Source organism: Carcharodon carcharias, chromosome 4 (genome assembly GCF_017639515.1).
Source record: "Carcharodon carcharias isolate sCarCar2 chromosome 4, sCarCar2.pri, whole genome shotgun sequence".
In the NCBI taxonomy this organism is placed as follows: domain Eukaryota; kingdom Metazoa; phylum Chordata; class Chondrichthyes; order Lamniformes; family Lamnidae; genus Carcharodon; species Carcharodon carcharias.
In genome coordinates, this window is record NC_054470.1 from 192,461,722 (window position 1) to 192,478,061 (window position 16,340).

A 16,340-nucleotide genomic window follows, 5' to 3' on the forward strand; every position below is an offset into this window, starting at 1 on the left:
GGGACAGTGTAGAGGGAGCTTTACTCTGTATCTATCCCTGTGCTGTACCTGCCCTGGGTGTATTTGATGGGGACAGTGCAGAGGGAGCTTTACTCTGTATCTAACCCCATGCTGTACCTGTCCTGGGAGTGTTTGATGGGGATGGTGTAGAGGGAGCTTTACGCTGTATCCAATCCCATGCTGTCCCTGTCCTGGGAGAGTTTGGTGGGCACACTGTTGAGGGAGCTTTACTTTGTATCTAACCCTGTGTTGTACGTGTCCTGGGAGTGATTGATGGGGACAGTGTAGAGGGAATTTTACTCTGTATCTAACCCCGTGCTGTACCTGTCCTGGGAGTGTTTGATGGGGACAGTGTAGAGGGTTTTACTCTGTATCTAACCCCGTGCTGTATGTGTCCTGGGATTGTTTGATGGGGACAGTGTAGAGGGAGATTTACTCTCTATCTAACCCCGTGCTGTACCTGTCCTGGGATTGTTTGATGGGGACAGTGTCGAGGGAGCTTTACTCTGTATCTAACCCCGTGCTGTACCTGTCCTCGGAGTGTTTGATGCGGACGGTGTAGAAGGATGTTTACTCTGTATCTAACCCCATGCTTTATCTGTCCTGGGAGTATTTGATGGGGACAATGTAGAGGGAGCTTTACTCTGTATCTAACCCCGTGCTGTACCTGTCCTGGGAGTGTTTGATGGGGACGGTGTAGAGGGAGCTTTACACTTTATCTAACCCTGTGCTCTACCTGCCCTGGGAGTGTTTGATGAGGACAGTGTAGTGGGAGCTTTACTCTGTATCTAACCCCAAGCTGTACCTGTCCTGGGAGTGTTTGATGGGGACAGTGTAGCGGGAGCTTTACTCTGTATCTAACTCCGTGCTGCACCTGTTCTGGGAGTGTTTGATGGGGACAGTGTAGAGGGAGATTTACTCTGTATCTAACCCCGTGCTGTACCTGTCCTGGGAGTGTTTGATGGGGACGGTGTAGAGGGAGCTTTACTCTGTATCTAACCCCATGCTGTTCCTGTCCTGGGATTGTTTGATGGGGACAGTGTAGAGGGTTTTACTCTGCATCTAACCCCGTGCTGTATGTGTCCTGGGATTGTTTGATGGGGACAGTGTAGAGGGTTTTACTCTGTATCTAACCCCGTACTGTACCTGTGCTGGGAGTGATTGATGGGGATGGTGTAGAGGGTTTTCCTCTGTATCTAACCCCATGCTGTACCTGTCCTGGAAGTGATTGATGGGGATGGTGTAGAGGGTTTTACTCTGTATCTAACCCCGTGCTGTACCTGCCCTGGGAGTGTTTGATGGGGACAGTGTAGAGGGAGATTTACTGTGTATCTAATCCCGTGCTGTACCTGTCCTGGGAGTGTTTGATGGGGACGGTGTAGAGGGAGCTTTACACTTTATCTAACCCTGTGCTCTACCTGCCCTGGGAGTGTTTGATGAGGACAGTGTAGTGGGAGCTTTACTCTGTATCTAACCCCAAGCTGTACCTGTCCTGGGAGTGTTTGATGGGGACAGTGTAGCGGGAGCTTTACTCTGTATCTAACTCCGTGCTGCACCTGTTCTGGGAGTGTTTGATGGGGACAGTGTAGAGGGAGATTTACTCTGTATCTAACCCCTTGCTGTACCTGTCCTGGGAGTGTTTGATGAGGACGGCGTGGAGGGAGCTTTACTCTGTATCTAACCCCGTGCTGTATCTGTCATGGGAGTGTTTGATGGGGACGGTGTAGAGGGAGCTTTACTCTGTATCTAACCCCGTGCTGTTCCTGTCCTGGGATTGTTTGATGGGGACAGTGTAGAGGGTTTTGCTCTGCATCTAACCCCATGCTGTATGTGTCCTGGGATTGTTTGATGGGGACAGTGTAGAGGGTTTTACTCTGTATCTAACCCCGTACTGTACCTGTGCTGGGAGTGATTGATGGGGATGGTGTAGAGGGTTTTACTCTGTATCTAACCCCGTGCTGTACCTGTCCTGGAAGTGATTGATGGGGATGATGTAGAGGGTTTTACTCTGTATCTAACCCCGTGCTGTACCTGTCCTGGGAGTGTTTGATGGGGACACTGTTGACGGAGCTTTACTCTGTATCTAACCACATGCTATACCTGTCCTCGGAGTGTTTGATGGGGACGGTGTAGAGGGAGCTTTATACTTTATCTAACCCTGAGCTGTACCTGTCCTGGGAGTGTTTGATGGGGACGGTGTAGAGGGAGCTTTACTCTGTATCTAACACCGTGCTGTACCTGTCCTGGGAGTGTTTGATGGGGACAGTGTAGAGGGAGGTTTACTCTGTATCCAACCACATGCTGTACCTGTCTGGGAGTGTTTGATGGGGCCGGTGCCGAGGGAGCTTTACTCTGCATCTAACCCCGTGCTGTACCAGTCCTGGGAGTGTTTGATGGGTTGGTGTAGAGGGAGGTTTACTCTGTATCCAACCCCATGCTGTACCTGTCCTGGGAGTATTTGATGGGGACAGTGTAGAGGGAGCTTTACTCTGTATCTATCCCTGTGCTGTACCTGCCCTGGGTGTATTTGATGGGGACAGTGCAGAGGGAGCTTTACTCTGTATCTAACCCCGTGCTGTACCTGTCCTGGGAGTGTTTGATGGGGACAGTGTAGAGGGAGCTTTACTCTGTATCTATCCCTGTGCTGTACCTGCCCTGGGTGTATTTGATGGGGACAGTGCAGAGGGAGCTTTACTCTGTATCTAACCCCGTGCTGTACCTGTCCTGGGAGTGTTTGATGGGGATGGTGTAGAGGGAGCTTTACGCTGTATCTAATCCCATGCTGTCCCTGTCCTGGGAGAGTTTGGTGGGCACACTGTTGAGGGAATTTTACTCTGTATCTAACCCCGTGCTGTACCTGTCCTGGGACTGTTTGATGGGGACAGTGTAGAGGGTTTTACACTGTATCTAACCCCGTGCTGTATGTGTCCTGGGATTGTTTGATGGGGACAGTGTAGAGGGAGCTTTACTCTCTATCTAACCCCGTGCTGTACCTGTCCTGGGAGTGTTTGATGGGGACACTGTAGACGGAGCTTTACTCTGTATCTACCCACATGCTGTACCTGCTCTGGAGTGATTGATGGGGACAGTGTAGAGGGTTTTACTCTGTATCTAACCCCGTGCTGTACCTGCCCTGGGAGTGTTTGATGAGGACAGTGTAGAGAGAGCTTTACTCTGTATCTAACCCCATGCTGCACCTGTTCTGGGAGTGTTTGATGGGGACAGTGTAGAGGGAGCTTTACTCTGTATCTAACCCCGTGCTGTACCTGTCCTGGGAGTGTTTGATGGGGACAGTGTAGAGGGACATTTACTCTGTATCTAACCCCGTGCTGTAACTCAGCCTGTTTTCTCCCTTAGGGATCAATGCCTGTGAGTGGAGAGGGAGCGGAGAGACGGAGCGAGACCTTTCCAACAGCCTCCGGGTGCAGTGTGAGCCCCGCCTGTCCCGCAGCCACTCGGACATGTTCTCCCGGGCGGCCCTGGGGGCGGAGGGACTGGGCCTGGGCCCGGCCGCCCGGATTAACCCCTTCTCCGGCCGGGCCGACCTGAAGGGCGGCAAGATCAAACTGTACGACTCGCCCAGCCGCTCGGTCATCTCACTGAGCTTCGAGCTGACGCCGCCGTCCCCCGGCGCCGCCCAGCCGCTCACCCCGGAGCCGTTCAACCCGCCCCGCAGCGGCCTTCCCGCCGGCTCGCCGCCCGCCCGCCGCTGCCGCTCGCTGCCCGAGCTCCGCCCCGGGGGGTGGGGCCTGTCCGACGTTGACCTCTCACCCGGTCGGGGTCAGAGGACGGGGGGCGGGCCGGGAGACGCGGCCGCGGGCGAGGATGCTGATGCTGATGCTGAGAGAGAGGACCAACCGCTGGCGACCCCGCCACCCAGACCCAGCGGCATCTCCGACAGGCCTCGTTCGGCCCTCGGTGACAACGGCGGGACTTACCGCCCTCCGGATTCCGGCGGTGGGAGCGACGGTACTCTGACGGCGGTGAGCGAGTGTCGCCGGTGGGGACCTGGCCGCCAACCGTCATTCTCGGACAGTCCCGCCGCTCGTGAGCGGCTGGGGAGTGCGCATGCGCTGAGGCTCGGGGGGCGGGAGGGTGCGCAGGCGCCGGATGCCCTGAGTCGGACGCCGCTGGAGGATGGGCCTTCGCTGGAAGCGGGAGGCCCGGGGCTGGTGGAGAGTGCGCCTGCTCTGGAGGCTCTCTGCCGGCTGTCGTCGGAGAGTGCGCCTGCGCTCGAGGCCCTGTGCCGGGTGCAATCGGAGAGTGCGCCTGCGCTGGAGGCCCTGTGCCGGGTGCCGTCGGAGAGTGCGCCTGCGCTGGAGACCTTGTTCCGCGTGACGTCGGAGAGTGAGCCTCCGCTGGAGGCTCTGCGCCGGGTGCCGTCGGAGAGTGCGCCTGCGCTGCCGGAGAGCGAGCGTGGCCAGTTCATGAGCGCCGAGGCTGGTGCGGAGCAGGAGCCGGATGAGCCGGTCTCCTGTCCAGGCTGTTGTCTGGGCGGCTTCGCCTTCCTGTTCCCCCCGGTGTGTCTGCGCTCAAACAGCCAGCCGGCCGGCTACCCCGACCTCAACTGTGAGTCCGACCGCCTGATCGGTGAGGAGGAGGGCGCGGTGAGGCCGGTCTCCGGTGGGTCACAGGCTGTTAGCAATAATCACTAGAGAGTGTGGGGGAGGGTCTCATTGTGTCTGAGTGACATTCCCCGTCACCATCTCCCCTCCCCCCGTCACCATCTCTGCACCCCCCCCCCGTCACCATCTCCCCTCCCCCCGTCACCATCTCCCCCCGCCCCCCCCGTCACCATCTCCCCTCCCCCCGTCACCATCTCCCCCCGCCCCCCCCGTCACCATCTCCCCTCCCCCCGTCACCATCTCCCCTCCCCCGTCACCATCTCCCCTCCCCCCGTCACCATCTCCCCCCGCCCCCCCCGTCACCATCTCCCCTCCCCCCGTCACCATCTCCCCCCCCGTCACCATCTCCCCCCCCATCACCATCTCCCCTCCCCCCATCACCATCTCCCCTCCCCCCGTCACCATCTCCCCCCCGTCACCATCTCTCCCCCGTCACCATCTCTGCCCCCCCCGTCACCATCTGTGCCCCCCCGTCACCATCTCTGCCCCCCCGTCACCATCTCCCCCCGTCCCCCCCGTCACCATCTCTGCCCCCCCCCGTCACCATCTCTGCCCCCCCCCGTCACCATCTGTGCCCCCCCGTCACCATCTGTGCCCCCCCGTCACCATCTGTGCCCCCCCGTCACCATCTCTGCCCCCCCGTCACCATCTCCCCCCGTCACCATCTCTGCCCCCCCCCGTCACCATCTCTGCCCCCCCCGTCACCATCTCTGCCCTCCCGTCACCATCTCTGCCCCCCCGTCACCATCTCTGCCCCCCCGTCACCATCTCTGCCCCCCCGTCACCATCTCTGCCCCCCCGTCACCATCTCTGCCCCCCCGTCACCATCTCTGCCCCCCCGTCACCATCTCTCCCCCCAGCGTCACCATCTCTCCCCCCCAGCGTCACCATCTCCCCTTGCCCCCCCGTCACCATCTCCCCTTGCCCCCCCATCACCATCTCCCCTTCCCCCCCCCGTTACCATCTCCCCTTCCCCCCCCCCCGTTACCATCTCCCCTTGCCCCCCCCGTCACCATCTCTGCCCCCCGTCACCATCTCTGCCCCCCGTCACCATCTCTGCCCCCCGTCACCATCTCTGCCCCCCGTCACCATCTCTGCCCCCCCGTCACCATCTCTCCCCCCCCGTCACCATCTCCCCTTCCCCCCCCCCCCCCCCCCCCGTCACCATCTCCCCTTGTCCCCCCGTCACCATCTCCCCTCCCCCCCCCCGTTACCATCTCCCCTTCTCCCCCCCCCGTCACCATCTCCCCTTGCCCCCCCGTCACCATCTCCCCTTCCCCCCCCGTCACCATCTCCCCTTGCCCCCCCCGTCACCATCTCCCCTTGCCCCCCCCGTCACCATCTCCCCTTGCCCCCCCCCCGTCACCATCTCCCCTTCCCCCCCCGTCACCATCTCCCCTTCCCCCCCCCCGTCACCATCTCCCCTTGCCCCCCCGTCACCATCTCCCCCCGTCACCATCTCCCCCCTCCCCCCGTCACCATCTCCCCCCCCCACCGTCACCATCTCCCCTTGCCCCCCCGTCACCATCTCCCCCAGTACCATCTCTCCCCTCCCCCCCGTCACCATCTCCCCCCCCCCACCGTCACCATCTCCCCCATCACCATCTTCACCCCCCGTCACCATCTCCCCCCGTCACCATCTTCACCCTCCATCACCATCTTCACCCTCCGTCACCATCTCCCCCCGTCACCATCTCCCTCCGTCACCATCTCCCCCCGTCACCATCTTCACCCTCCATCACCATCTTCACCCCCCGTCACCATCTTCACCCCCCGTCACCATCTTCACCCCCCCGTCACCATATCCCCCCCCCCCACCGTCACCATCTCCCCCATCACCATCTAACCCCCCCACCGTCACCATCTCCCCCATCACCATCTTCACCCCCCGTCACCATCTCCCCCCGTCACCATCTCCCCCCGTCACCATCTCCCCCCGTCACCATCTTCACCCTCCGTCACCATCTTCACCCTCCGTCACCATCTTCACCCTCCGTCACCATCTTCACCGTCACCATCTTCACCCCCCGTCACCATCTCCCCCTCCCCCGTCACCATCTCTCCAATCCCGTCACCATCTCTCCCCCCCCCCCCGTCACCATCTCCCCCCGTCACCATCTCCCCCTCCCCCGTCACCATCTCTCCAATCCCGTCACCATCTCTTCCCCCCCCCCCGCCACCATCTCCCCCCGTCACCATCTCCCCCCTCCGTCACCATCTCCCCCCTCCGTCACCATCTCCCCCCTCCGTCACCATCTCCCCCCGTCACCATCTTCACCCTCCGTCACCATCTTCACCCTCCGTCACCATCTTCACCCTCCGTCACCATCTTCACCCTCCGTCGCCATCTTCACCCCCCGTCACCATCTCCCCCTCCCCCGTCACCATCTCTCCAATCCCGTCACCATCTCCCCCCGTCACCATCTCCCCCTCCCCCGTCACCATCTCTCCAATCCCGTCACCATCTCTCCCCCCCCCCCGTCACCATCTCCCCCCTCCGTCACCATCTCCCCCCTCCGTCACCATCTCCCCCCTCCGTCACCATCTCCCCCCTCCGTCACCATCTCCCCCCTCCGTCACCATCTTCACCCTCCGTCACCATCTCCCCCCGTCACCATCACCCTCCGTCACCATCTCCCCCCGTCACCATCTCCCCCTCCCCTGTCACCATCTCCCCCTCTTCACCATCTCCTCCTCCCCCCCTTCACCATCTCCTCCTCCCCCCCTTCACCATCTCCTCCTCCCCCCCTTCACCATCTCCTCCTCCCCCCCGTCACCATCTCTACAATCCCGTCACCATCTCCCCCCCCACCGTCACCATCTCCCCCATCACCATCCCCCATCCCCGTCACCATCTCCCCCCTCCGTCACCATCTCCCCCCTCCGTCACCATCTCCCCCCTCCGTCACCATCTCCCCCCTCCGTCACCATCTCCCCCCTCCGTCACCATCTCCCCCCGTCACCATCTCCCGCCATCACCATCTCCCCCCCCCCCCCGTCACCATCTCCCCCCGTCACCATCTCCCCCCTCCGTCACCATCTCCCCCCTCCGTCACCATCTCCCCCCTCCGTCACCATCTCCCCCCTCCGTCACCATTTCCCCCCTCCGTCACCATCTCCCCCTGCCGTCACCATCTCCCCCTGCCGTCACCATCTCCCCCCATCACCATCTCCCCACGTCACCATCTCCCCCCTCCGTCACCATCTCCCCCCTCCGTCACCATCTCCCCCCGTCACCATCTCCCGCCGTCACCACCCCCCCCCCCCCCCCCCCCCGCCGTCACCATCCCCCCCCCCCGCCGTCACCATCTCCCCCCGTCACCATCTTCACACGCCGTCACCATCTCCCCCCCAATCACCATCTCACCCCATCTCCCCCCTCCTCCACCCCATCTCCCCCCCTCCGCCACACCATCTCCCCCCCCATCACCAGTCACCGCCTCCCTCCCCATCCTGCCATCACCGTCTCCCCCTTGCCATCACTGCTCTCCTTACCCACCCCACCATCCTTGCTCCTGCCCCATTTCCCCCTTCCTCCTGCACCCTCCCAATCCAGTCAATCAAAAGGCCTCATTCAGGCCTTGTATATATATGTGCATGGTTGCTTTGGTTAAAAATGCTTTATTTAGACTTGGAAGCGCCTTATATTAATCATTTCTCTCAATTTTATTTTAACCCAGATAAAGGGGGAGGCTTGGTTAACGTAGTACCATTTATATCCAGCAGCACACAGTGCTGTACTGCATAAATCAGCCTGACATGAGTGAAGTCTAAACCTGCTCCTAAAGTGATCTGCAAAGCCAAGGGGAGCTTTTGTCCTTAATTTTTTGCATCACGCACTCAGTTTTATTCATTTTTTTTAAAAGTCAGGTTGCTTGCTCACACTGCTTTAAGCAATATCCATTATTCACAGGGGAGGGGTTTATTCTCCAAACTCCCTCTTAAGGGAGGTACTGGCCTTTCCATTCCCCCTCAACTGATAGCACACAGTTGGCACTATTGCCGCAGCTATAGTTGGCCTATCACCTGCCAGTATGGGAGGCTTTAATGGGAATGAAACAGTGAATTTGAATAGATGCTTCAAACGCTGAAGAATGTATATTTATGACAAGTTTCGTACCTGTAAAAATCTGTTTTCATTTTTGGCCATACTTTGCAACTTTATAATGTGGACAGACTAGGGCAGTCACCTCTTTATCACCTGGCTGGGTACCTGCTGGTTCTCTTTGTTCTCTGTGGGATTAGGAGAAAACAATAGAATCCCAGCATTTTTTCTTTCATTTATGGAATGCGGGCTTTGCTGGCATGACTGGTATTTATTGCCCATTCCAAATTGCCCTCGAGAAGGTGCTGGTGAGCCGTCATCTTGAACTGTTGCAGTCCGTGCGGATTATAGCCTTTCGTAGTGGTTGATGCAACTGAGCGGCTTGCTGGGCCATTTCAGAGGGCAGTTAACAGTCGACCACATTGCTGTGGGTCTGGAGTCACATGTAGGCCAGACCGGGTAAGGGGGGCAGATTTCCTTCCCTAAAGGACATTAGTGACCCAGGTGGGTTTTTACAACTGGCCGGTAGTTTCCTGTTGTCATCATTAAATCTGGGATAAAAAGTTAGTATTGGTATCTAATTAATTGAATTTAAATTGCCCAACTGTCATAGTGGGATTTGATTATTAATCCCGGCCTCTGGATTATTGGTAACATACGACTGCTACCATATCCATCTCTTGTGTATATATGTTGGTATCCTTGTAATTCATTGTACGGGAAAAGGGGAGTAGAACGGTATCTGTACAACTAAGGCTGGCCAGATAGTGCATATTGTGTTACTGCTCCGAATATCTCCAAGAAAGAGGGACTGAGACATCACCCAGGATGTAGATATAACACTGAGCGAGAGAGAGAGAGAGTCACACACACCCGTCTGTACAGATATATCTCCCTGACAGTGGGACTGAGAGACCAGTCTGCCTACAAATATATTTCCCTTTGAAAGGGGAACTGAGACACAAGTCAGCGTACAGATATATCTCCCTGAGAGACTCCTGTAAGTGCACAGGTATTTTGTTGTAAATTGGGCGAATATTGTTCTGTTTTGAGGACACCTTTTGTAAACATTGAAGTTAATATTTGCTCTATATTGTCTGCCTGACGGATGAGTCAAGAGAGTTTAATAAAGCTTTGGTCTCTGACACCTTCCGTATTTCTCATTTTGTTATTCCGGGTGATGGGGAGAGTTGGTATGAAAGATAACAACGTGGCATGGAGGATTGTCCTCTTCCAACAATGAACAAAGCACCTTTCGTACCATGTTCCAAGGTGCTGCAGCCTATGCCCCATCTGCTATCTAATGTTCAGGCTCTCACTGGCAACCTCAGAACATCTGCTACAATCAACTGCAGGCGGGGGGCAGGGGTGACAGGAACAGAAGAGCACAATTTGGCTGGAGGGGCTAATCAGTTCCACCTCAAATCTATTTGCGAACACAAGTGGAGTCTGATTTGTTAACCACTACAAACGCATAACTCATCTCGGCCTATGAATCAAGCAATGCTTATACATCAGAATTTACAGTACGGGTACATCAGTGAAATCATAAATCCTCAAACAGAATGGCTTATTTTAAAGGAGCAGCAACTGCCAATGCTGTGGTTGATTGTAGCAAGGATTGTACCACAGGATGGGATCAGCAAACCCCAGCATAACCCTTTGGATAGCAGTGGTTGCAAACATAGAAAATAGGAGCAGGAGTAGGCTAATCGGCCCTTTGAGCCTACTCCATCATTCATTATGATCATGGCTGATCATCCAACTCAATAGCCTGCTCCCGCTTTCTCCCCATACCCTTTGATCCCTTACACCTCAAGAGCTATATCTAACTCCTTGAAAACATACAATGTTTTGGCCTCAACTACTTTCTGTGGTAGCGAATTCCACAGGCTCACCACTCTCTGGGTGAAGAAATTTCTCATCTCAGTCCTAAATGGTCTACCCCGTATCCTCAGACTGTGACCCCTGGTTCTGGACTCCCCCACCATCAGGAACATCCTTTCTGTATCTACCCTGTCTAGTCCTGTTAGAATTTTATAAGGTTTCTATGAGATCCCCCCTCATTCTTCTGAGCTCCAGCGCATATAATCCTAACCCATTCAATCTCTCATGTCAGTCCCGCCATCCCAGGAATCAGTCTGGTAAACCTTCACTGCACTCCCTCTATAGCAAGAACATCCTTCCTCAGATAAGGAGACCAAAACTGCACACAATATTCCAGGTGTGGTCTCACCAAGGCCCTGTACAATTGCAGCAATATCCAGGTGTGGAGAGAAGGTGATCAAGGGTTGTCACTAGCTTCAGTAAACACCTCCCAACTGACCACAGAGAAAGTTGATGATTTGTTCAGCTACTCCTCACTCCCTGTGCTGTTTTGGTGTACACGTTTTAACAGTGGAATACGATTTCAAAGCAATCATTGGAGTGCACTGGACTCCACAGCATTGCTGATCTCTTTTGCTTTGTTACTAAATTAGCAAATGAAGGTGCTTGATATTGGCAATGCTCCTGCCTCTGACATCACTTAACAAGAAACTGTTTTACATGTGGGCTCAGTGGTTAGCGCTGCTGCCTCAGTTCCAGCAACCTGGGTTCGACCCTGACTTTGGGTATCTGTGTGGTGTTTGCACGTTCTCGGCGTCTGTGTGGGTTTCCGCCGGGTGCTCTGGTTTCCTCCCACAGGTTAGGTGGATTGGCTGTGGTAAATTGTCCCCTACTGAGTGCGTGCCCTGTGATGGACTGGCATCCTGTCCTGGCTGAACCCTGCCTAGTGCTGATTGTCGGGATAGGCTCTGAATTAGGATGAAGCAGTTCTGGAAAAGTGAGTGTGTTTCATGTGTTTGGCAGTGTGAGCACAGATAGAGGGAATAGCCTGTATGGGGGAGCTAAAACAGAGAGAGAACAGGCTTATGGAGGAAGAGAAGACAGAGAGAACAGCCCATCTTGGGGAGTGTGGACAAATAGTGGGAACAGCCCCTTTCTTGGGGTGTGAGGACAAATTAGAGAACCACCCCTTTCTGGTTAAGTTGTGGACAGAAACCAGACCTCCCCACCCAGCAGATATAATGCAAAGTGAGATTGCTTAATTCCCATCCTGTCACCTGCACCACATTCATTTCCTTCAGTAACCTGCTGTAATGTAGGAAATGCAGCAGTCTTGTGCATGGCAAGCTCCCACACAGCATTGGGATAATATCCAAATTTGTTTTAGTGAGGCTGGTTGAAGGATAAAATATTGTCCAGGGCACCGGAGAGAACTCCCCTTTTTTCAAAACAGTGTTATGGGATCTTTTACATCCATCTGAGAGCACCTCAGTTTGACATCTCATCCGAAATACGGCACCTCTTGGAGCACGACCTAGATTTTGTGCTCAAGTCCCTGTCAAAAATATACCGTTTTGTTCCCAGCCAGTAGGTGGCAGTCATTCCATGGGAGTGGGAATCGGGAGGAGCAGAGGATAGGAAACCAGACATTTCATCCCACGTGAAACATGAAAGTGCCATAAGGGTGAAGCAGAGTCACAGGGCACTGATATATCTCAGATACTTCCTGTAATGAAGCAATCAGTCACTCGCTGGACATTCAGAGGAATTTTAATTCACTACACCTCATTATGGCATTTATGAGAATTTTCCAAATGACTGTGTGAATTAGTTTTACTGTCTTGGTGCAGGAAGAGAGGAGGTTTACCAGGGGTGTGGGACTTCAGTTGTATGGAGAGGTGGGATTATTTTCCTTGGGGTAGAGAGCTAACCAGAGAACACAGTTCTAAAGTATTTTTTTTCATTCTTTCATGGAACGTGGGTATCACCGATCAATTCTGGGGGCAGTTAAGAGTCAACACATAGGCCAGCCCAGGTAAGGATAGTAGATTTCCTTTCCTAAATGGGGCATTGATAAAGCATGGGTTTTTACAACAATCAGTGATGGTTTCATGGTCACCGTTAGCTTTAAATTCCAGATTTATTTACTGAATTTAAATTCCACCAGCTGCCAAAGTAGGATTTGAACCCTTGTCTCCGGAGCATTAGGCTGGGATTATTAGTTCAGTAACATTACCACTACACCACTATCTCCCTGTACAATTGCCAAATGGAGCAGAGGAGTAATGGGATTTTTTTTTTAAACACAATGAGGATAAGTAGAGGGTACAGCCCTGCCCACTTGTGATTTGGAATGCATTGCCTGAAAAGGTGGTGAACGCAGATTCAATAGTAACTTTCAAAATGGAATTGGATAAATACTTGAAGGGCTCTGGGGAAAGAGCAGGGGAATGGGGCTAAATGGATAGCTCAAAAGAGCTTGCATGTGCTCAGTGGGCTGAATGGCCTCCTTTGCTGTATCAAATACACATCAAGCAAGCTAGGTCTTGTTTCATGGCTTGCAGCTGTGATTTCAAAGCTGTTGTGTGATTTGTGGTCCATCCAGTGCATCCTCAGTATTGGTAACTGAAAAATTCCTGTATACCATCAGTCAAGCTATTCATTCATGATCGTCCATGATCATTCCTACACCCCCCTGGATCACCTCTTCTCCCCAGTACCCCAGCAACCACTCCCTTTCCCTCCCAATCACCCCTTCTCCCAGTAACCAACATACAAAATAGGAATAGGCCACTCGGCCCCTCGAGCCTGCTAACGCAATAAGATAGTGGCTGATCTGATTGTAACGTCAACTCCATATTCCCCCAATGACCTTTCACCCCTTACGTATCAAGAATCTATCTAGCTCTGCCTTAAAAATATTGAAAGACTCTGCTTCCACCACTTTTTGAGAGAGTTCCAAAGACTCACGACCCTCAAGGGTGAAAAAAATGTCTCCTCGTCCCTGTCTTAAATGGGTGACCCCTTATTTTTAAACAGTGACCCCCCCCACCTTAGTTCTAGATTCTCCCACAAGTGGAATCATCCTCTCCACATCTACCTTATCAAGACCCCTCGGGATTTTATATGTTTCATTCAAGTTGCCTCTTCCTAAACGCTAGCAGGTACAAGCCCCAGCCCCAGTCATAACATAGAAACTTACAGCACAGTCCATTGTCACTGTGCTGGCTCTTTAAAAGACCAACCATGGGTAGCCCCACATCCTTTTAGTCTGTAACCCTTATCTTCAATATCTCATCCACAATCTTCCCTCCAACACTGTATGCCTCAAATCAGGGATCAGTTCTAAATCCCGTTAACACTAAGGCTAATCTGATTATTTACCGTGCAGTATTCCTGGTGAAGCCAACAGAACTGTTAAGCTCCAATGTTTTATATAAATCAGAACGTTTGAAACATTCCATTCGTTTCTACTGCCTCTGTTGGTCTGTGCAGATGTCAGAAGGGATAGGTGTGTTCTTACTTGTAATTCACTCATCAATTCCATAATCACTGGATATGAAGTATAATAGATTTATTAAATCTACATCACTTAAACATACACTTAAAGAGAAACAGCACTTGACAACCAAGCCTTGTGGTTTTTACAGGGTGTAGGATTCAAATAGATCACACTTGCAATGTGGTCACATGGGTTTATCAGACCTTAATCAAATTCAACATGTCTCCTCCTGTTTCCTTACTCCCTCTCAGAGTCAGCGAGTCACAATGGCACAGAAGGATGCCATTCAGCCCATCGAGTCCATGCCAGCTCTCTGTTGAGCAACCCAGTCCATCCCATTCCCCCACTCTATCCCCATAGCCCTGCGAGTTTATTTCCCTAAAGTGCCCATTCAATTTCCTTTTGAAATCATTGATTGCCTCTGCTTCCAGCACCCTCGCAGGCACTGAATTCCAGGTCATTACCATTCCCTGCATAACAAAAAGCTGTTCCTCACATCCATCCTGAATCTCTTGCCAAAAACCTTAAATCTGTGGGGGTGGATTGACCGGGGATAGTCAGCATGGTTTTGTTAGAGGAAGATTAATAGAATTTTTTAAGGAAGTAACAAGGAGGGTTGATGAGGGTAATGCAGCAGATGTTGTCTATATGGATTTCAGTAAGGCATTTGACAAGGTCCCATGTAGCAGACTGGTCAGAAAAGTGAGATCTCATCGGATACATGGGAAAGTGGTGAGTTGGACCCAAAATTGGCTCAGCAACAGGAAACAAAGGGTAATGGTTGATGGATGTTTTTGCAAATGGAAAGTGGTTTCCAGTGATGTTCCACAGGTCTCAGTATCGGGGTCCTTGCTGTTTGTCATATATATTAATGATTTCAACTTAATTGTGGGATCCATGATTGGGAAATTTGCAGATGATACAAAAATTGGCCTTATAGTTGATAGTGAAAAAGATAACTGTTGTCTCCAGAAAGACATCAATGGTTTGGTTGAGTGCTTAGAAAAGTGGCAAATGGAATTCAATCCTGAAAAGTGTGAGGTAATGCATTTGGGGAGGGAAAACAAAGGAAGAGAATACTCAATAAGCAGGAGGGTATTGAGAAGGGTTGAGGAAGTGAGAGATCTTGGAGTGCATGTCCACAGGTCCCTTAAGGTGGCAGGACAGGTGGATAAGGTGGTAAAGTAGGCATATGGAATGCTTTCCTTTACTGGGTGCGGTATTGAGTACAAAAGCTGGGATGTAATTATGGAACTGTATAAAATGCTGGTTAGGCCACAACTGGAATTTTGTGTACAGTTCTGGTCACCACATTACAGGAAGGACATAATTGCTCTGGAGACAGAGCGGAGGAGATTTACAAGAATGTTGCCAGGGCTTGAAAATTGTATGAAGAGAGATTGAATAGGCTGGGGCTGTTCTCCTTAGAACAGAGGAGGCTAAGGGGTGACCTATTTGAGGTGTACAAAATTATGAGGGGGCCTAGATAGGGTAGACAGGAAAAATCTGTTGCCATTAGCTGAGGGGTTAATTACCAGGGGGAATAGATTTAAGGTGATTGGTAGAAGGATTACAGGGGACATGAGAAAAAACTTTCTCACCCAGAGGGTGGTGGGCATCTGGAATTCACTGCCTAAGTTGGTGGTTGAGGCTGAAACGCTCAACTCATTTAAAAGGTACTTGGATCTGCATCTGAAGTTCTGTTTATCTGCAAGGCTACGACTGGAAAGTGGGATTAAAAATGAGTGGCTGGTTTCTTTATTTTCTCTTTTTTTGGCCAGCACAGACACGATGGCTTCTTTCTGTGCCAGAACTTTTCTATGGCCTCTCCTTGCCCTCGTACTATCAGCTAATGAGAACAGCTTTACTTTGCCTTCCTTATCTAAACCTGTCATAATCTTGTACACCTCTATCAAATCTCCATTCAATTTATGTGAAAATCCCACACCTTTCTGATTTATATGAAACAAAAGTTAAGCTACAATCCCAGGTAAGGTGAATTTTGGGATTTGTTCCACAGGGACGTACCAATGGGTTGAATTTCTTTGGAACATCTTGTGCTTCTCTGCTGTAACTTTGGGGGAAATCCCTTCCTTTTAGCACTTAAATGGGATTTACACCGGACTACAGGAGTGAACAGGGGAGGTGCAGGAGATGTCCAGAGGAAGTTCACCTCACAACTCCCAACAGCATCTCTCATTCCCTCATCTTTCATCACCTGCCCCCCACCCCGGTAGAGATGGGGGCGTTCTTCACCTCAGCTCATCCAGAGATGTGACCTTCATCCTGGACTGGAATCTGTGCAGATTATGCAGTAAAACACTGAACTGTTATGATCCAC

General features: G+C 52.8%; 1 protein-coding gene across 2 annotated transcripts in view; it reads left to right on the plus strand.

Annotated features, from left to right (window-relative positions):
- The window catches only part of LOC121277189 (dual specificity testis-specific protein kinase 1-like), a 264,934-nt gene extending 260,206 nt beyond the window's left edge, over positions 1-4,728 (plus strand). For both annotated transcript variants that reach the window (XM_041186332.1, XM_041186333.1), the window contains exon 10: positions 3,358-4,728. In XM_041186332.1, the coding sequence (XP_041042266.1) occupies positions 3,358-4,655 (1,298 nt within the window). In that variant the 3' untranslated portion in view covers positions 4,656-4,728. The remainder of the gene's footprint in view (positions 1-3,357) is intronic.
- Positions 4,729-16,340: the final 11,612 nt, after the last annotated feature.